Source organism: Petromyzon marinus, chromosome 52 (assembly GCF_048934315.1).
Source record: "Petromyzon marinus isolate PM22_M1 ecotype Great Lakes invasive population chromosome 52, UKy_Petmar_22M1.pri1.0, whole genome shotgun sequence".
Taxonomy (NCBI): Eukaryota; Metazoa; Chordata; class Hyperoartia; order Petromyzontiformes; family Petromyzontidae; genus Petromyzon; species Petromyzon marinus.
The window spans coordinates 8,625,888-8,648,009 of record NC_133718.1 but is presented as its reverse complement, the minus strand read 5'-3'; the positions used below and the strand labels follow the sequence as shown (position 1 = coordinate 8,648,009).

Here is a 22,122-nt window from a genome sequence, read left to right as displayed (position 1 = left end):
GAGCCAGTAAGCGAGTGAGCGATTGAGCCAGTGAGTGAGTGAGTGAGCGAGCGAACCAGTGAGGGAGTGACTCAACCGGCGAAGGAGCACGTGAGGAAATGAGCCAGTTAGCGAGTGAGCAGAGCGAGCCAGTGAGCGGGCGAGCGAATGAACCGGCGAGGGAGCGAGTGAGCCAGCGTTGGCAAGGATATTTGGAGTTGCCGCGTGTGCCGAGGCGGCGAGCCTTCATATTCGGGAAGACGTTCTTCATGAGCTTCCCAAAATCGGCCGCACTCAGGAACCGGTGGCCGAGGTTTTCGCAGTATCCCCTGTCAGGGAGAGAGCGGGCGACGTGCGTCAGATATCAAATATCTCACGATTAGTTTTAGGTCGCGTTGTCGTCGTTCGTGCAAATTTCGTCTCACAATTGGTGAGAAGCCACGGATGGGCTGGAAGGCCGCCAGCACTGCCAACAATTGCCCTGCAGATCTCTATACAGAAAAGCAGTTTTCAGCCAATGAGTGTTCACTATACATGTGGAAGGAAAGTGGAGAAAACCCAGGAAAAAAAACCACGCATGCGAGGGGGGCAACGCCTTAGCCCGTACAAGAAGTGATAGATGATATCGGTCTACACTTTGCCGTACGGCATTCTGCTGGCAAGCCAAGGGTATGACACCTTCGTCGATGCCCACGGGAAGGGCGTTGTGGGGTATTGCGCGAGCAACACATGATCCAGCCACCTAGCATCGTGGTTAAAACGTGCGACTGATTTTTCTTGTTGTTATTTTCTTCGCTGTACTTCGTTTCATTCCTTTTTTTGACATTTGGCAGGCGCAGGTCAATCTTGCAAACTGAGACTATCCTGGTCTCTTTTTAAGAGTTCTCACCTTGTTAAAATGAACGGGGAGTATGCAAATTACAATTCCGTAGGCGGGCGAGTCTCCTGCTAACACGAGTGGCCGTTTGCAGGTGACGACAAGAAAGTTTAGTTACGTAAAGTTTCTTGGCCGTCTAGAGGGTTTATGTGAGTAAAATACATTATTATTTATTTGTCATTTTAACTGTTGCTAAAATTATCTGCAGCTCACGATGAGATGCAGAGAAGACTGGGAGGGTTCATGGGTAGTGGGTGGTGGGGGTAAAAAGTCACGTGGCAACATGTTCTGCGACACCAACGGGAACTGATAATCTTTAAGGTTAAGCTATCAACTAAACTATTTTTCATTATAAACCAGGTATGAGGCCCACTGAGCGATGTAGCTCTCTTTCAGAAGCGACCTGGCCACAAATGATAGGTCGACGAAGTGGCTTTTATCGATGTAAAAATGTATACCATGAACACGTGGAGGGAAAAAACCGGAGGACCCGGAGAAAAATCCACGTGACCACGGGGAGAAGACGCAAACTCCAAATACACAGGGGTCAGGATCGGGATCGAATCCTCAAACTCCTGCATACGAGGTGAGGTAGTTAACATTTTGCTACCGTGGCACCCCCCCCCCCCCCCCCCCCCCAAGGTTAACCAAGCGACCAGTGGGCAGCGGCATGGGCACAGAGAAACTGAGGAGCCCTTGGCAGTAAAACGAACACCTGTGGTTTTTACTGTGTTGTAGAGAGACTGGCCACACCATGCAAATGTGGAATTTCACCAACTGGCTTGAGGGGCGAGCCTCGCCCCACGCCCGAGGGATACAGTCGCATGCAACTGAATCGCTTACGTGCGGATGTCTCTGCAACCGGTTGCGAGCAGGCGCGCAACCGGTTGCTTGCATTGGAGAGAGAGAGAGAAGCTCGACCTTCAAGCATTGATCTGCTCAGCGATTTGTTTCATCGCATGCCGCACATTTGCCACACGGGATTGGTCGTTTTGCAATCCCCGAATGCGCCGAGCGACTTCCTCGCTGCGCAACTGTTGGCTCGGATGTCGGTTGCAAATCGGCCGCAGGCGAAAATCAACGAATCTTTCGAGAGCGGCTTGTTTTTTGCGCGACCGATCGCTTCCAAGGTGTGGGGAGCCCGGGGCTTTAAGAACGATCGATCGGCAGCGGCGGGGGGCGGGGAGCAGCCTACTTGTACTCGTCGTACACCTCCTGCTTGGGCAGGGACGTGTCGTTGTGCTCCTCCAGATGCTGGCGAATCCATGAGAACGCCTGCATCTGGTCCGTGCGGTTGGCAGTCATCTTGCTGTGTTCGCTGCAACAAAGACAAAGGTCCCCCGTGTAGCCTTCACAGTCTGGTGGGGCACAGTGCTGTTAGCGAGCATCTATGGAGGCCAGCACGGCACACGAGGGTGAGGTGGGTGACCAGCACCATACCCGGACGTCTTTGTCTCCCCAGTGGCGATGTTTACACACTGTACCAGGTACTCATTTGAGGCCGAGTCGACCTAGGGGAGGCCCAGGACCAGTTAAGATACTCGTCACCGGTGTTGGGCGTGCGCGGGAATTGGACTCGGCAGGAATAATTTTATTCATCATTGTTTTTAGCAACTTGCTTACCAGATCGTATTTTTGTATCATTTGTTGTTGTTGTAACTTGCTAACCCACCGCTACTGGACAGCTTCGAAGCTCATCGGATCCCTACAGGATAAATAAAGATTCCGATTCTTAACTCGGGGTCGCCGAGTTCATAGCGCAGTGCACCAACAACTACGCTACCAACCCCCCCCCCCCACCCGCCGCAAATACACCAACGACAAGCGCACGTGTAACCACCGCCGCAGAGACACGGGTTGAAACAACACCACACGCACGCACAGACATGCAGGGCCAGAGAGCGAGAGGTGGGTGACAAGCGGGCCAACGGGCAGAGACGAGGACTGGCGCGATCCGACGTGGGCGGTTGCGATCGGTCACGCGCAGACACACGGACAAGAACCCGACAGATGCAATTAGACACCGCGGGCAGACAGCCGGGCAGATAGACACTCGGGAGAGAGCAGCCCCGGGGGTCACGAACATCCTGCTGCGCGCGGATTACCGCGTGCGCGCACGTGCGCACTCGCTCACGACGTGCCCCGGCTGGCAGCTTACAACATTCACACACAAACGCACACACGGCTGTTTACAGGGCGACGGACTCGCCCTCTCCTCTTTAAAAAAAAAAAACAACCCCGCAGTCTCACAATTTGTAACGTGTGTACTGGGGAGCGGTTCGTAGTGCAGCACACGCTAACCGCCGCATCACGAACCCGGTGGCCCGAGTTCGATTTCCGCGGCAGCCAACACCAGTGACGATTATCTGAACCGATCCTGGGCTTCCTCTAGGTCGACTCAGCCTCAAATTAATTACCTGGTGTGGTGTGTGAACATCGCCACTGGGTAGACAAAGGCGGCCGGACGTGGCGTTGGCCACGCGCCCCCTCGTGCGCCGTGCCGGCCTTCATTAGCTGCATACACCGCTACCCTACCACCTATCCGCCGATACTTTCCTACTCAGCGCGGCCCCAAAGCGCACCAGCCCTTGAACAGGTGCACCCGTGAGGTCCACCACCAATTTGTGACGAATGTTGGCCGCCGTCACGTTTGACGTGGACTTGAGAGCGAGCGGTGGGTGCGGCGGTGGTGCGGCGGTGGTGCGGCGGTTGGCGCACTGTGCCGCAACAACCCGGCGACCCGGTGTTCGATCTCTGGCCACGGCACGTCGTATCCCCCCCCGACCCAGTCCCCCAGCCTCCCGTTGGTCGACTCACGCCTCGGATGGCCAACATGGTTGGTCAGCCGGGTGCAGTAGTCCCTGACACCGCCTCCGAGTAAACGTTCGCCAAACAGCAATTGCTCGTCTGGTCCTACAAGGCTAAATGGGAATCCTTTGTCTTTTGTCTATGCACGTGTATGCTGGTATGTATGTATGTTCGGTGCGTGTGTGCGCACGCGCATTTAACCCCAGCAGAAACTTTCGGCTGGCAAGGGTTAGCACAAAGACTTTGGTGTTAGTGGCGCTAAGGGGCAGCCGGCTGGGCACACGAGAGGTCTGGTGAGAGTTTTGTAAAAGGGAGAAAGAAAAAAAAACAGCCCCCACACACAACACAGCGCAGACACAGCGGCAGTTGTGGGAACGGCAGCAGCAGCAGCAGCAACAAAGAACCAAGAGCGGCAGTATGAGCGGTACTCGCGGAGGTCGGAGCACCGATAGCTGCTGGCAACGGCGCCGTGAACAACAGGCCTGCCCGGCGGTAGCGGCAACAGCATCAGCAGCGGTCTCAGAAGCGGTGGCAGTCACGGCACTGTCGTCCATGTGGTCAACGTTGGCGTTGACAGCATCGCGTTGATAGTATACCGCGACTACAATTTGCGGTCATTTTCTGGCGTATTCTCCGGATTGGGAAGCCACTGGAGCTATGCACTTTTAAATCACCTACATTTAAAATTCATTTCTTTAGAACTGCTTTTTGTGTTTAGTTTGTTGTCCCCCCCCCACCCCCTCCCCGAATTCTCCAATTATTATGGTTGGCTACGTACGGTGCGAAGGAAGTGCAACATACATCGATAAATACAGATCATAGGGCAAATATTTTTTCGGCATTATAAAGCGACAGTTGAGGGTGCACCTTACAATCTGGTAGGTGTGCAAGACCAGATTTGCATTACTTTATAGGCTCAGGGAACAGCGTAAGTAAAGCGTGAATTTCAGTTTCTCGCTGCAATGTGCCTTTTAACTTTCTGGAGCATCTTATGATCTGGAAAATACGATAGCGGCACGTGTTGGTGGCAGTTGCGGCATGTGCGAGTGGTGGTGGTAGCGGTAATGGCAATAACAGCACGCATCCGTGTATGTATGTATGTTTAACTTATTTCGCTCCGTACGTAGCCAACTGTGCTAATCAGAGGTGCGGGTAGGGAAGGACAACAAACTAAACACAGAAAGAAATGACTTTGTCAAGCATGATGCTTTAAAAGTGCACAGCTGCAGTGGCTTCCTAACATCGGAAGGAAGAGCGTTCCAGATGCGGCACACCGCAACCTTGCGAGCACGCTCCCAATTTGTACATTTCCGCGTTTCTAACGTCCCGTTTTTAAAGCGCCAACAAAAAAAAATCCCCATCGACACACCGCACGAAAAGTGTTCCCTGGATTAACGTTTCCCCACGTCTAACATTCCGTTGGGCGGGTTTCCTGAAAAGCGTCACACTGACGTTTCACCATGGCCAACGACGGTGTTGACGGACAGGAATAGATGCTCGGATTTGTGGCGACGGATTGCAGCGGTCGTGATAATACCGCCTCAGTGGAATGCGTCTTCTCTTGGGGGTAGTGCTAGGGACAGTTGCTATTATACGAGCTTATCCAGCCCTGTTGTTGTTGTTGTTCTGACGCGACTGTTGATGGTTACAAACCGGTACCTTCGAGGAACGTCAAAGCTAGGAGGGTGCGATGACGTTTGGCTCTCGAATTGAGCATCGATTCTGAATGCCCGCGTTGTTCCGAGTCTGGGTGAGATTCTAGGACGGCGACGGCAGCGGCAGCAGGTAGCAGCAGGAGGCAGCAGGAGACAGCACGAGGCAGCACGACGCAGCAGGAGACAGCACGAGGCAGCACGAGGCAGCAGGAGGCAGCAGGAGGCAGCACGAGGCAGCAGGAGGCAGCACGAGGCAGCACGAGACAGCACGAGGCAGCACGAGGCAGCAGGTAGCAGCAGGAGGCAGCAGGAGACAGCACGAGGCAGCAGGAGGCAGCAGGAGACAGCACGAGGCAGCAGGAGGCAGCAGGAGGCAGCACGAGGCAGCACGAGGCAGCACGAGGCAGCACGAGGCAGCACGAGGCAGCAGGAGACAGCAGGAGACAGCAGGAGACAGCACGAGGCAGCAGGAGACAGCACGAGGCAGCAGGAGGTAGCACGAGGCAGCACGAGGCAGCAGGAGACAGCACGAGGCAGCAGGAGGCAGCACGAGGCAGCAGGTAGCAGCACGAGGCAGCAGGAGACAGCACGAGGTATCAGGAGGCAGCACGAGGCAGCACGAGGTATCAGGAGGCAGCACGAGGCAGCACGAGGCAGCAGGAGACAGCACGAGGCAGCAGGAGGCAGCACGAGGCAGCACGAGGCAGCAGGAGGCAGCACGAGGCAGCACGAGGCAGCAGGAGACAGCACGAGGCAGCAGGAGACAGCAGGAGACAGCACGAGGCAGCAGGAGACAGCACGAGGCAGCACGAGGCAGCAGGAGGCAGCACGAGGCAGCACGAGGCAGCAGGAGACAGCACGAGGCAGCAGGAGACAGCAGGAGACAGCACGAGGCAGCAGGAGACAGCACGAGGCAGCACGAGACAGCAGGAGACAGCACGAGACAGCACGAGACAGCACGAGACAGCACGAGGCAGCAGGAGACAGCAGGTAGCAGGAGCGCGAGCCCAGAAGGGGGATTCGGGACTTCGAGTCAGCGGCAAGACACATCGCTGAGGTCTGGGTTGATGGGTAGGTTGTTGTCATTGGCAAGATCATCTGAAAACTCCCTTTGGAGTTTGGATGGATTATTCGTACGGATTCTGTGTAGATTGATTCAGGGGTACATATAACAGGAAAAACGATAGGACTTTTACTGTAGTCAGTCACAGGAATGTTGCTATTCGTAGTAATAGTACCACACTGGTGATAATATTTCTTACAGTAGTGCTAACCATAGTCGTAGTATCAGTGGAAGTTGTGGTGGTAGTTGTAACTACCGTATTGCATAAAGTTACACTAACTTTGCGAGTAGTTGTAATTGTAGCAGCAGTAGTATTGGTGGCATTGACCTGTGTCGTATTAATAGTTCTGTAGCGGTGCTGGCACTAGCAGGAGCACCGGCGGCACCGACAATTCAAGTCCACGTTGGTTGCTGCAAAGCCTTTGCCGTCGCTGCAAAGCGAAGGAAAAAACGACCCACCAAATCCACATTCTATTTATGGGAGGCAGCGTTTGGCGACGACGACGATTGTGGACAATCGCAGATTGTGCTTCAGCTCCACAAGGCGGACTCGGCTCTGCTGCTTGGAAGAGGGTGGGGGGGGCGCTCAGGGGGGGGAATTGAGGGGGTGGCGGTGGTGGTGGGGGGGTGCGACGGGCAGGTCTTTGAGATAGGATGTGTTGTGACTTGTCTGGGCGAAGTCAGACACACGCCCAGGCAAGCACGTGCTCGAGCACATCCCCGACTTGCCCAGCGAGCCCGAGGGCCGTGGGTTTTAAACGGGGTGGGCACTGGCGCATAAGGTGCACTCGGCCTAAAGCTATATATAGAAAAAAACCACGGTCGCAGATGCGAATGCAGGAGACCCCACATGTGTCCGGCGTCGTTCCCCGAACCGTGCGCATCTCAAAATTAAACCGTCAATCTCGCACCGGCCGCACCCTAGCTGGCGTGGCGGTGGTGGCGGTGGTGCTGCGTGCCTGTAAACCCGGGTTGGTCGTCGGAGCGGCACCGAGTGGGACTTGCGCCAAGTGTCCGCCGGGCACCCGTTAGTACGGCAACGGGGTGCGCCTCTTAACAGGTGGCGCAACAAGTAGGGTAGACAATTATATTAAATCTCCCTTCTAAACTAAAGCTATCTTTATTTTACCAGGTAAGGCCCACTGAAGCTATATAACTCTTTTTCAGAAGCAACCTGGCCACAAATGGTAGATCAACAAAGTGGCTTATCACGTGGAAATTTATAGAAACCAAATACTCCACAAACGCACGTCTATTCTAAATGCGGGAAGAAAAAATGTATACCAGGCGAGGTAGTTAACATCTCACCACCACGGCGCCCCCTTCATAGTATCGCTCGATGCATTGAAGGGTTTTAACACCGTAGTCGTAGAAGTATCCTTAGATTTAACCAAGAGATGGAAAACAGGCCCGTAGCGACACGCGATGCACATTTGATCCTTTTTCAGAGGTGACCTGGGTTACATCAACGTGTTGACAGTCGCTACAATGACCGGTGAAGCAAGCTGCCAAGCCAGTCTACGCAGTGAGCATCATCACCTTTGCAAGCAAATTGTACCGCCTTCATGGAAGTGGCGTTTTACTCTTAGCTGCTCTGCATTCTCTTCCTTACAGCCATGCTCAAGCCAGTATGGATTTTCCATTATGGATAAGCGGCAATTACATCCGAGCACAAATCGGATGCACTTAATCGTAAGCAATTCCGCATGGCAAGCTTTTCATCTAAAACTGAACTTGCAACCGTTTTAACATTGTTTTTTTATTTTATTAAAAGAGATTAAAGTCTTGCACAAAACATAATCCGTTGTGAGCACTCGTCAGTAGTGCAAAAGAGTGGAACAAAGCAGACGTCCAGAATAAACGGCTCAGTCGAGACCAAAACATCGAACCTCCTGCCTTTCACATTCCTCCTCGAAGACACCGGTGTAACCATCATCCGCATAAGAACGCTAACAGGCCACTTGTGCCCATCCTCATTCACGGGTGTTAAATTAGTGAGCGGAGACACAAGACACAGGAGCGCGATTGTGGGCATGCAACCCAAACGTATGGACCGCACAGTAAACTCAGAGACAGAGAGACACAGGAGATGCATTAAGACATATGGCCACAGTGCGACTATGAGACTGTGGCCATGTCACTCAAACTTTGGGCCATATATATTAAACCGCTGTGGTCTGCGCAGCTGCAAAGGCGGGAGAACAAAACTCCGTCAACCTTCTTCCTGAAGCGCTCTCATGGCTTAGCAGACATTGACATCGGCATTTAGTCACTGGAAAAATTTCCATCACAGGCAAGAAATAGAATCGTGGTAATGAACAAAGGGATTTTTTTTGTTTTTTCCCTCCGTGTAACTTGTCAAAGGGTCCAACACAGACAGACGCACACAGGCACGCACGTCACGGCCAATAACGAAAGCTCCTTCTTCGTTCCCAAAAAAGATGATCTCACATTTAGAGGCACAATAAAAAAGCAAGACAATTTTTGATCCGCTGCCATCGATTTTGTGTTGTTGTTGCAGCGGTAGTCATGAAAGTGATCTGGGAGAAATGTGGAGCAGAGGGCTTCATTAGAGGCTCAATGAGTTTGTCTCTCGATAGCGCAAAGTGACAGCAGCAATTGCAACAGCGGGAACAGAAGTAGACTGGAAGATTATATTCACCGTTCGTCTTTATTTAATTGAACCCTACGCGAATGATAATTGTGCTCACGTACTTTACACCTGTTTCTGACATTAACTTTTGTACCCTGTGAATTTCGCCTCTGTACTTTGTACCCAGGCACGCTTTGACGAAGCATTTCTCTAGAAGCCGCGAGCCCCGAGACTTGTCCTGCTGCACCCTCAGGGCCAACTTTAGAGGATTCTTCGACTGAATGAAGTTGAGATTTGAGTCAGGGGACTGTGCGACAGCCCGACTCACCAGGTGGTATGTTTGCTAGCACCCCTTAAGTCTACCCTGCCTCCCAGGTCTCCCTTGCAAAACAGCCTCGCGTTTGAACGGACCCCCACTTTGGTTGTGAAGTTGAACGATCGCATTGATTGCTAATAAAATAAGGGCATGAAGGCCCCAACATCGTTGAATACAAAACACTTGTGGGCAGTTTGATGGGGGGGGGGGGGGGAGGTGTGTGCGTGAGTGGTCAGCGCAAGTGCCGGCTTACTGCTTAATCCCATTGCTGGGACCCGAAGGTAGTTGAAGATAGAGGTAGAGCTTCTCATTGTCCGTGAACTTATGGACTTCTTGCTGCAGGGTGGAGACATTGACAATGCGACGAGCTGATAAGAGAAACCATTCTTTGGGAGCAAAAGATTGGCGAAGGCGTTCGGAGAAGACGAATAAACATGCAACAAACAGCATCAACGCGCGCCAAAGTGTGCCCGACTGACTATTACCAGAGATTTATCAATGCCATTGCGATGGTGATTAGGAAGTGTTATAATACAGCAGTAGCACATACGCACATTTGCAATGGAGGCTCGTCCGTGGTGCATTGGTAAATCATCTGTTCAAAGCTCCCTCGATTCATCGAGGGAGCTTTAGTTTACCCAGGGCCCACATGAAGCCGCTCAATGTGGCTCCCTTCTTCAAGAGATTCATCTTTATGGCTTCTCAATATAACCCATCGATAAGGCTCTCTCCCGGGACAAGTCTACGAAGCTCCTTATGACACTGCAATATGACGCTTGTCTACAGGAGTCCTGATGAAGCTTTTCCTTAAGGCTCCTCTCTAAGACTTTTCAATGAGGGGCCTTTAAAGCGGATCCCAACGAAGCTGCACTCAGCCTATTAAAACCAAGGCCCTCTATGAAGCAACGTGACGGACAACAATTGGAACTCTAAAATACAAAATAGCAAATGAAATCATCAATGTAAATGGGAGGCACTTACCAGAATGGATTCAATTTTTGATCTTGCGGTTTGGCTGCAAGAAAAAAAAGAAAACATGAAAACGTTAAAAATGTTAAAAACACACGACCCCTTTAGAAAAAAAAAACCACGAAACATCTCGCAATCATCCTAAGCAGTGAAAGTATAATACATTGACCCGCCACGGTCGCTCGTGCGCCATCACGCCCCAACAACGGTGGCGCCTCTCACCAAGGCACCTGCCTCAAGATTTTAGCTGTGGAGCCACCAACTAGGATCGGAGCGGCACGACGTTGCACGACCAGAAAAGGTGTGAATAAACAACAACAAAACAGTGACAACAACAACAACAAGTGTAGCCAAGATTGGCGTCGAGTGCTGTGCGTGGTTCATCGATGGTCAGACACATCCGAGGATGCCCTCCCGTGTCCGGACCTTCACAACGATGAGTTCAAAGCACTTTAGAATATTTATTTGTTTCCGGAGGACTCTGGATGAGCTACAAAGCTCTTTTTCGCAGGGGCACGGGGTGAGAACGTCACAACAACAGACAATGCAAACGCACGACAAGAGTGCAAAGCATAGGAAAGGTAAACAAATCACACAAAAACACAACCGTGGAACTGGTGTGTTAGAACAAGGCTGGGAACGGTTGTGTTAGAACAAGGCTGAGAACACCCCCAAAACAATTGTGCGAAGGGCTACGTGGGACATTGCAATAACAACATCGCCCAGTGGATGGCGGCACTGGCGGTCAACAACAAAGCGCTCCCACCGGACCCGATCCGCGTGAATTGTTTCGCGATCAAACGGTCGGCCGGCTTCATCACATAATGTGAGATTGCATAATCTGAAAAGGGACATTAATCGGAACGCACTATACAGACAACAACAAAAAACCCACGAGAACACATCCCCGAGATCTGTTCCCCGGTGGCCAGACTTCGCTTGCACGCCACCACACCGGGCTTTGAGAGAAAAAACAAAAATAAACACACTGCACAGTCTCTCTCCACAACAAAAAAACTAGGCAATATCTCAGAAACTGCTGCAAACAAACAAACAACAACAACAACTCCTGGGCCGAGCAAAGCCACTGGCTGTGCGCTCTTTTAAGAACGAGAGTGCGCGTGACACGAGAGAGAATGCGCTGGCTACGTGTGCCTTTTGGCTACGTTATAGCTTGCAGCCCGTGTGTCTTCGGAGTGCATCGCATTGAGCAGCAGCAAGCGGCGATGACATCACCAACGCTGGACCCGATAAATACACGAGGAGAACAAACCGTGCACGGTCCACTCATAGCAATGACCTCAGCCCCCCAGTGGAACAAAGCCTTCCGTTTTCCCCACAAGGCGGCGGTAACTGCGGTTGGTCACATTCATCTGAATCTCAACCGCGCGGCCCGGTCGATAAAGATTGTAGCAACGGCAGCGAATGAGCGCAACGGAGTATACCCGGCCAGCAAAACAAAAACACGGGTACAAATAAGCTCCTAAGAGCGCCTTCAAATTAAAAGTGTTAAAGGGCGTTCTTAAAAAGGAGGAAACGAGCCGGCGGTTCACAATAAATGTCCGTCAGCTCGATATGCCCCTCTCCTTCCTACGCGGCTCGACCACGAGTCATTATTAGCGTTACAAAGCTACGCTGTGGGTGGGAATTCATCTCATTGCCCCAGGCGGCACAGACACTGGGGACAAACAGACGCGCATGCACACAAGCGAGCATTACTGGGAACAACTCGCAACACGTGCACAGCCGCACACAAACAAAGACAAAGATCCCCCGCATAGCGTTAAAAACAAACTGCTGGGGCAAGTGCTGCTAAGCGAGCACCTATGAAGGCCGACACGGTGCATAATGGGGTGGGTGGCCAGCACCACGCTCGGTCGACTTCGTCTCCCCAGTGGTGATGTTCACACACCACAACAGGTACTCATTTGAGGCATAGTCGACCTAGGCGATGCCCAGGACCTGTTCATATCATCGTCACTGGTGTTGGCCGTGAGCTGGAATTGAACTCGTGTCGCAGGGGTTTTTAGCGCAATGCGCTAACCACTGCGCCACCGCTATGCACACACACACACACGACATACACGTGCCAACAAACACACACGTGCGTATGCATACCCAGACAACATTATCATCTTTATTAATAGAGTACCTTTCACAACCTGGTCTGAGTGCCTTAGCAAAACACACACACACACAGCTACAAACAACGTCCAGGATTTACACATGCGCGTGCACACTCGCACACAACGCACGCGCTTACGAGGAATGCGTGACCACACCCACGCGCACCTCGTGTGTATCTAGGAATCGCACCTGTAACCTCGCCAACAACAAGAACGTCTTCTTTCCATCTCGACACAAACAAATGCACGCGCGTACACACACACGTGACCCATGCCCCTTTGTCCAAAAGCTTATCCGGCTCTTGGCTTGGTGGCTAAAGCACATCGCTTGCAACCCAGAGGTGCAGAGTTTGTAAGCCGCGGTTGTTCGTCACGGGCGTTCGTTCGCGAGGGCCCACACTTTGTTGACTTACATCTATCACGCCTCGAGGGTTTTTTTTCCTGGCGGCGAAGGGAGGGCAATAACCGAATGGGTGGTGGTGGGGCACACACACACCGACTGCTCCACACACCTGTGCAATATAAACGAGGTCCCGCAGCCGCTGCTGGAAATAACTTCGGGGCAAACTGCTTTGCTAGGGGAGTCTTTGTCTATTGGCGGAGCGATTTTCACGCGAAACCACCAACGCCCGCTGGTGAACGTACGAATCGTCGTTATGAATGTTGAAATGAGTCAGGAAAAATGAAAGCAAAAACCCACGGAGAGACATTCATTATACTATCATTCATCTTTTGCTGAAATTAATGCCCTAGCATGCTTGTTCTCAAACGAAGTTTGCATGGATTTGGCAGGGTGAACGCTGCTGCTGCCAGCACGTAGTAAACACAGCAGGGAAATTATTACCAAAGCAAGGAACGCCACGGAATCGTCTCTAAAGTTTACGTCAAGAGCTTGAATGTCACCTTCTCGAGTGGGCTACGGGACGATATTGAAATGGCTCCGAATGTGGCCACTTTTCATCGTCAGCCGTCTCCCAAATCACCACCAGCCGCCATGGTGTCGTGATGCAGCAACGCATCGAGCTCCTGCACAACGAGCTCGTGGTATTTCATCGCTCCGTCTCCACGGAGGCAGTCCATCCTCTCGGGCGTGTTCCCTCCTTCGGCTGCGGCTCCCGACCATTAGGCCCCCCTTTCCCACGCTCAAGGTTGATAACGCCACTAGACACAGCAGTTTCGCAGAGATTGTCACCGTCACTCCGCAAGCGTTGTACTTTTTTCTTGATTATTGATAAAGAGCACACCCCCCCTCCCCCCACTCAAATATACAGTTTGTCATCCTGTGTAATATTTAACGTTTTTGGGACCCTGAAAAAGTACAGTGTCAAGGAAATCTACGCCGAGAAGCGTACATAAATTTTACAGACATAAAGAAATGAACATATGAGCAGAGTTCCCCCCGAGTGCCAGGCACTGGCGCGGCGTTCTGCGCACATTCGGAGTGTGTCGGTGACCGCTGTACGAATAAACCACAGCGTCGAGAAAACGCTGCAGTCAAGAGGTCAATAGGTCAACACCAGGAATTCACAACTCTGTAGGGTTATAGTTCATGGGGTTGTTTGGTGGGTCAACCGCATCGGAGAAACCCTGCGCACTAACAATCTCCCAAACAAAAACATCAACCAAGGATATAGATCTTGGTTGAAAATGTGTTCGGTAACCTACACGGTTGACTGGAGGACCCGTAACGCACGGGTGGGTCGGTAACACCTACGCATGAAGAATAAACATTTAGCAGGAAGACTAACAACGAAAGACACTTCCGAAGCGGCGGTAGGAAAAATATCAAGGAACCTATGCATCTCGATTTGTGCACGCTGTTCCTCATGGATACGAGGCATCGCTCCAGCCACCGGACGCGCCGGCCTACTCAACACGGCATGAAAACAACACTCGAGTCTTCAAATGGAACCGTGACCCCAAAACTACGGGACGATTCATCCCAAATGCCACGGTGGGTGAATCTATCGGCCCCTAATGCACAGCACGTGTTTACAATGCATAGGAGCCGATCCTGGCGGAAGGAATGAATTCTGGTGGGAGGGCGCCGCGGTGTCGAGACGTTAATTGCCTCGCCTGGTGTGCAGCAGGTCGCCGGTTCGATCCCGACCCTGACGCCTGCTGTGTATTTGAACTTTGCATGTTCTTCCCCGTGGTCGTGTGAATTTTTCTCAGGGTCCTCCGGTTTTTTCCTCCGCATTTAAAATCAACACGCATTTAATGTACTTGGCCGCTATAAATGCCCACGCGATAAGCCACTTCGTTGGGGCTATCATTCGTGACGGCCAGGTCGCTCGTCAAAAAGAGCTATGGAGCTCAGCGGGCCTTACCTGGTAAAATAAAAATAGTTTACAGCTTATAGAATGGGGCACCATGTATATATTCCTGCCCCCTTTACCCCCCTCCCCTTTTCGCAGCCCGGTCTCTCTCTCTCAACTTAAAAAGTCGCAACGCCTTTGTCTCCGGAAGGCGACGCAGAAATCCGCGAGCAGACGCCACGATCGGCTGCGGTCATCTCGTGCGTTCGATTTGTCGATGCCCCATCATCATTGGCAGCACTTGGTCTATCCACTGCTGGATTAAGGGCCTTCCCATGCCACGATTTGTTTGAGAAAAGTTTGCTTGACCATTCCTCGCTACACCGGTCAGTGTGCATAGGTGAAGGTGGGGGGGGGAACCAGTTATAGTAATTGTTCGCCAAAGATGGGGGATGGTCTCATCCCGGTCACCAATGACCGCACAAAAAACTATACAAATCGCATCAAATTTGGTTCTGGCCTTAATTTGGCTGAATTGCAGCTCTTGAGAATTAACCGCCGTGCGACGAACCTGAAGCTCGCACGTAAAAGGGGGGAGTTGAAAGTTCCGAACTCTACTGCCCTGTCAAAAGATCCAAAAAGGAGACAAGGAGACGTGGGGGTCCTGGTGACATGATACACAGACAGCTCAACAGGGATAACAAAAAAATGGGGAAAAGTTTTTCAATAGGAAGCACGGGTTAGCACTCACTTCCTGTTTACAGCCGGGCTACAATCTCGACACGGGGTGGGGGTGGGCGCTTGTCTATCAACAGGACAACCGCTATTTACCTCCCCACAACGTGGTACTAATTTTACCTACCCCGCAGGAGTTAAGGGGGTTTGTTGAATTGATCCCAGACTGGGAGTTGAACTCTGAAAGTGAGGAACAAGAGAGACATGCTCTACCCAAATGCTTCACACGCACTACATTTATATTTTTATAATAGCAGAGGCCAAGGCACACAGATGTTTGCTTTTAACAGAGGAGTGGGAGACACTACCACAAAGCCATCTTGAGCGGTCAATTTCATATTTTAATTCAAAAGGCGTATAAGAAACTGCCAAGGAACTTTCTAGATTTGAAGCTTTCGTGACTGCAGGAATCCATACTCTTTGGTCACGTGACTTTACAGGAAGAACCAGAGTATCCCAAGGAACCTATTAAGGTTTTGTTGCGAGTCAGCTGCCAGTTTATAAGACATCTTAACCGCAACACTTGAAAGACTTTGCCGGGTGCAGGGGGCAACTATTCCAAGTGGGTCTGCGGTGTTGTTATGCAGAAAGCAGCCTCCAAAAAACACAATGCGTGCCTCGGGGTAAATCCCGTGGCAAGGTCGCTGGAAATGTCAAACTGCGCTAGCGACGGCTTTCGCAAAATCTCCACAATCTCCACGCGAGGTGGACGGACGGCACGACCGCCCGTCGCTAGGGATGGCGCTGTCCGATGGGTTAAAGGGGCATGCTGCACAGGGTGGCTTGCGCCATTCTAACGGCCCCCAATTGGACATCTGTAAAAATAAAGAGCTTTGTAGCTCATCAGATTCATTCCCTCTTATTCTGAAAAAATTATTTAAAGCGAAGACAAGACGCAGAAGCTCCGTGTAGCCTTAACGGACCGTTTGGGCAAGTGCTGTTAGCGAGTAGCGCCTATGAAGGCCGGCACGGCACACGAGAAGGGGGGGGGGCTATATGGCCAGCACCACACCCGGCCGCCTTTGTCTCCATAGTGGCGATGTTTACACACCGCACTAGGTACTCGTTTAATGCTGAGTCGACCTACGGGAGGCCCAGCACCGGTTCAAATAATAGTCACCGGCGTTGGCCGTAAGCGGAAATCGAACTCGGGTCGGCCGGAGGCATGGCACGGCGCAACACGCCGACCGCTGCGCCACCGCTCCCCGCTGCAACTGCCAAGCACAACAAGACAAAGCGCTAAAAAAATCTTCCCCCAACAGCCTGCCATGGCCACGGCAGTGGCAGCTTCTGCGCAAACAACATTTATAACATCGAGGGGAGCGTGCACTCCAGAAGCGCGCGCACGTGGGCTTTTCTGCGGAGGTGATCCGGGTTGGCGTGTGCGGAAAAATCAACACGTGCTTTAGAGTATTTGGCGGCTATCAATTCCCACGTCATAATGATCAGCCACTTGTCGTTGCCAGGTCCCTTCTGGTAACAAGAGCTATACAGCTCAGTGGGCCCTTGCCTGGTATACTCGAAATTACCAAAAAATATAAATTGCAGGGTGAAGTGGGGAATGCCGGGCGCCACGTGAATGGGATGCCCGGAGCACACGTGTGTGAACATGTTTACAAGGATGTGCACGGTGGCCATGTGTGCACTGTATTCTATTAAGTAATGCGCGCGTGGCATGTGGCAACCTTTCGTGGGGGGAGAGGAGTGGGGTGCGGGGGAGATGACCGTGGAAATGTATATATACATAAAAACTTCTCTATTCGAGAAAGGTGCACGCACGGGGGGTTGTTACATCACGTGCGTGCGCCGTACTTAGTGCCAATGGACGTACGTATCCGCCAATCTCGTACATTTGACAGCCCGTATTTTGGGGCGGTCTATGAAATGCAATATGGGATGTCGGACGGGCAATGTGCAATGCGTAGCGATCGTGACTCGGCGTGGAAGGATTACTGCCAGAATAAGAATCTGTATTTATACTGCTGGAGGAATCCGATGAGTTATGAAGCTCTTTTTTTTACAGATGTCCAGTTGGGGCCGGGTAAGAACGTTACAACAACAAACAGCACAGGAACGCGGTATGAGTGCAAAATACAAGAAAGGTCAACAAATCACCCAAACACACACAAATAAACCATCTTCATCCTAACAGACAAAGCCCACTGAGGTGTTCACTTATTTTTCTAAAGTGACCGGGCCACAAATGACAGCAACAAAGTGGCCTTATAATTTGGACATTTATAGCAGTAAAAATTATCTCAAGAGTCTAAACGCGCGTTTCATATGCGGATGCTTACGGCAGGCGTCTGTATGTGGGATAGGCCCAGAGCAAAAAGCAGAAAAACCGTGCAGTCAGCTGGCAAAGACATTTATATAGAGAGGTGCCCGTCCACGTCACAAACGTTGCTTGATTCGTCAAGCAATGGAAGCAATTAGGCTGCCTCTGCCAATTGTTACTGCAGACGCGAGTAATTCAGTCGAGCAGAGCAGTAATTGCATTAATTTGCAAGCTGTTTAATCAAACGCCGCCGCTTAAAGCCGCCGGAGGAGTCGCTGTACTTTGCCATCAATGCGTCGCAAAATAAATTAAAGTGTCCCCTTGAGTGACAGGGCCCCAAATGCTGCTGCTGCTGGGTAATCGAGGAGGAAGATGTTCGCGCGATGGCAGCAAAACAATGACGCCTCCTGCACAGGCCAACTGGCGGCGACACGATCCTCTCTGCTAATCCACCTCAGCGTTACGCATGTAAACACGTACACACGTACACACCTGTGTGTGTGTACGGTGAACTTCTCTGGCACCGTACGTAGCCGACCGTGCTAAATTGGAGGTGCGGGAAATGACTCGAACGTACGGCACGCCGAGCCGGTGGGGTGCTGCGAGGGAGCCCTCGGCCTGGCCTAGCCGCTTTGGGTCTCATCGTCCAGCTTTGGGTCCTCATCGTCCAGCTTTGGGTCCTCATCGTCCAGCTTTGGGTCCTCATCGTCCAGCTTTGGGTCCTCATCGTCCAGCTTTGGGTCTCATCGTCCAGCTTTGGGTCCTCATCGTCCAGCATTGGGTCTCATCGTCCAGCTTTGGGTCTCATCGTCCAGCTTTGGGTCCTCATCGTCCAGCTTTGGGTCTCATCGTCCAGCTTTGGGTCTCATCGTCCAGCTTTGGGTCTCATCGTCCAGCTTTGGGTCTCATCGTCCAGCTTTGGGTCTCATCGTCCAGCTTTGGGTCTCATCGTCCAGCTTTGGGTCTCATCGTCCAGCTTTGGGTCTCATCGTCCAGCTTTGGGTCTCATCGTCCAGCTTTGGGTCCTCATCGTCCAGCTTTGGGTCCTCATCGTCCAGCTTTGGGTCCTCATCGTCCAGCTTTGGGTCCTCATCGTCCAGCTTTGGGTCTCACCGTCCAGCTTTGGGTCTCACCGTCCAGCTTTGGATGCTCATCGTCCAGCTTTGGGTCTCATCGTCCAGCTTTGGGTCTCATCGTCCAGCTTTGGGTCCTCATCGTCCAGCTTTGGGTCCTCATCGTCCAGCTTTGGGTCCTCATCGTCCAGCTTTGGGTCTCACCGTCCAGCTTTGGGTGCTCATCGTCCAGCGAGCACTTTTCGTTTTCTCCGGGCGCTCCGGGTTGTTGCCCACGTGCGAATGGCTATTTTTTTTAAATGACCTAAACCATCCCGTAGCAGGCTCGCTTTGGTGTCAAATTCCATAAATGTAACACGGAATAATAAAAGCATGGTCCTAGTTATATATACACACACATATACGGAGAAATGACATCAGGGAGCGCTCCAATAGAGAAACCCAACAGAAAACGCCACTCGTGCTGCGAAATACGGTGCAACACGAACTCCCGAGACACAACAACAATTCCAGGTGTGTATTTAGTTTCACTTGGTATCAATATAATGTATGGTCCTCACCTAATAGCTAGGTTTACGTAATACATTATCTAACTCGCAGGGAGACGTATATAAAGTGTCAGGTGGAGTGGCTGCCGAGATGGAAGATGACATTCGTCTCTGCAGTCCGAGCCCTCCCAGTCAAACCCCTTGGACGCGAGCGACTGCCCTCTGCAACTGTAAGAATACATGTGGCCCTACAGGCAATGTCGCCCCCTCTTATGAGAGGGATTCAACACCATTCACTTCTCCTCCCACATACAGGTGGAAGGAGTCCACACTATTTACCGGTAAGTGTATTTGGAAAACACACAGTGTTTTACGATCCTCAGATGGGAATCGAACCGTCTTGTGGACTCGGGTGTTAAAAATACACACACTCTCGCACAATATCGATTTCTTGAGGAGGCACATGACGTTAAAGTGGGGCCAAAGAAAACAGACATTTCCATGAGAGGGGCGGCAGGTTAAGGGTCAAGGGTCAGGATGGAGGGGCAACAGCACCATATGCCATCTCCAATAGACGCACGTCAGCTATGTTTTTTGTGACTTCACAACCTCTTTCCAAATCTTCTGGGCCTCTCAACTCCCCCGTCTCCCGACCCCCACCAAAGCCTTGACACCTCACTCCATCGCACATCTCAACCCTTTCTCATTCCGAGACGTCTGCAAGTTGCAGGGCGTGTGGGTCCCGTTCACCGCTGAATCTCGGAACGCGCAGGCGGCTTAGCGTTCATTTTATTTGGAGAGGCGTAGCGCCATTGTTTTTTTTAAAAGATCGTACTCACCGCAGAGAACTGTAGCCACATGACCCCGCTCTACGATAGCTGGTGCCAGACCGTGCCACACGCCCTCCCGCGTGGCCTTGTGGGAGCCTCAGTATCCATAAAGTTTTAGTTTTATTTTAGGTTTTCTCCTGGTTCCGAGGGAAAGGGTTAAAATAATAGAGGTGGGGGACGAGGAAGTATTTGATTGCATTTAAGCGAACATTTGCAAGATTTATATATTTGAGATTGGCTTAAAAACAGGCCTCAAAAACTCTACATTTTTAGTCCCAAAGACATATCACTAACAAGTAGATAGGAAACCATCGTGACGCGCGAGTAAGAGGGACCGTCATGGCGGATTAAAGCAGCACATATTTAAATATGTGTTTGTGCTGGATGTGGCTGTCGTGCGACGGACCGAAAACTTGCAGTGGATAGATCATGGCTGATGACGATCAATAAAAGAGAATTCCTTTCCCACGAGAGTATGCCTTCACCGCTGTGCTAATTTCCAAGGAAAACCCTGTGAATGCAGCACGTAGCATAGGCTCGGGCCATTAACTCCATATCTCACACTGACCGATTACCACCTTATGTATCTATGTAGACATTTTACCCACTTGAGAATAAATGAGACGGCAGGGTAAGGAATACATTGCATAAGCAAGAGGAAGGGCTGTTCCACCAGACTTATTTTGGCGCCACGGTGGCGAGATGTTAAATCAGGAGGCCGTGGGTTCGATCCAGACCCTGATGCCTGCTGTATATATTTGGAGTTTGCGCGTCTCTCTCTCTCTCCCCGTGGTCGCGTGGATTATTCTCTGGGTTCTCCGTTTTTTTCCCTCCACAATAAGAAACTTGCATTTAGAGTATTTGGCTGCTATAAATTTCCACGTGATAAGCCACTTCGTTGAGCTTTCATTGGTGTGGTCAGGTTGCTTCTGAAAAAGAGTTAAATAGCTCAGTCGGCCCTACCTGGTAAAATCAAATAAAGAGTAAAAACATATATTTTTATAGTTTTATAAGGTTGGCAGAGGCGGCGTGACCACCCGTGCTGCGGATTGACGGGAGATAGACCGAAGGAGCCGGCGTTATTTGGGACCGAGAGAAGCGAATCGGTAGATTTGCATCCGCCACGAGATCTCCTATTTGGGTGGACAATTTTGTAGCCGACAGCATGACACACACGCGTGTGCGCGCGTACGACGGCGATCGATTCTCATACCGAATCTGATGAGCTGAAGGATTCCGTTGACGTAAATTTATTTAACTCTGGACGCACCCGGGGAAAATTAACGCCATTACAGTTAAACACAAAATGTGCCCGTTGCTGTTTAATGGATTCGTGGACGTAATGTATTATTCAGCTTAAAAACAATTGATTTGGTTTTTGTTCTCTCTTCACTAATTGACTGAGCTTAGGGGGGGGGGGGTCTGCGGCCCAAAAGCAAAAGGTCAAAAGGTCAGCACCGTCATAACCAAACACAAACGGTCCATTATTTTTTCCTAAACGTGCATATATTTCTATAACAAAAATATATCAGGTGGTTAAATAGGACGGAATCCACTTTTTGTAAAAACGCATTTTCTTTTATTAATGGTGTATCGCATTTTCTGATGCAACGGTTCGCGAGCTTCGTTTTGGCGAGAAGAAGCCTTCGGCGCCACTGGCCACTCCTTTGTCTTGCCTTTTCAAAAACAAAAAAACTCCTTGCCATTTAGGAGACCCCCCGCGGACATTACCATCAGCTGGTTGAAGCCAGAGCAGAGCAGGGGCGGTGGTGGTGGGGTAAAAAGGGTGCTGGCACTAAAATCTGGCACGGATCCTACCTCTGCCTTCGTGGACCAAAGAGAATCCTCGGTTTGGTGTTTTGTGATGATCCCTTAATGATGTCTGCGCTTGCATAATGGTCTGCGAAGCCACGTTTTGAGCGTTCTCCGCTCTAATGCACTGCGGATGGCCCCGATTTCATCGGCTGCAAGAGATTAATCCAGATTAATGGTGACGGGTGAATCCAGTTTGTTAGAGTGAAGCAACTATTGAGGTCGGAGTCTAGGAAGAGCAATGGTCACGAGGATTGGCAAT

General features: G+C 51.2%; 1 protein-coding gene across 2 annotated transcripts in view; it reads right to left on the bottom strand.

Moving 5' to 3' along the window:
- RFX7 (regulatory factor X7) overlaps positions 1–22,122 on the bottom strand; it is a 110,500-nt gene that overhangs the window by 17,968 nt on the left and 70,410 nt on the right. For both annotated transcript variants that reach the window (XM_076075199.1, XM_032973780.2), the window contains exons 2-5: positions 10,273–10,306; positions 9,545–9,627; positions 2,052–2,174; positions 192–308 (exon numbers count right to left, since the gene is read on the bottom strand). In XM_076075199.1, the coding sequence (XP_075931314.1) occupies positions 192–308; positions 2,052–2,174; positions 9,545–9,627; positions 10,273–10,306 (357 nt within the window). The remainder of the gene's footprint in view (positions 1–191; positions 309–2,051; positions 2,175–9,544; positions 9,628–10,272; positions 10,307–22,122) is intronic.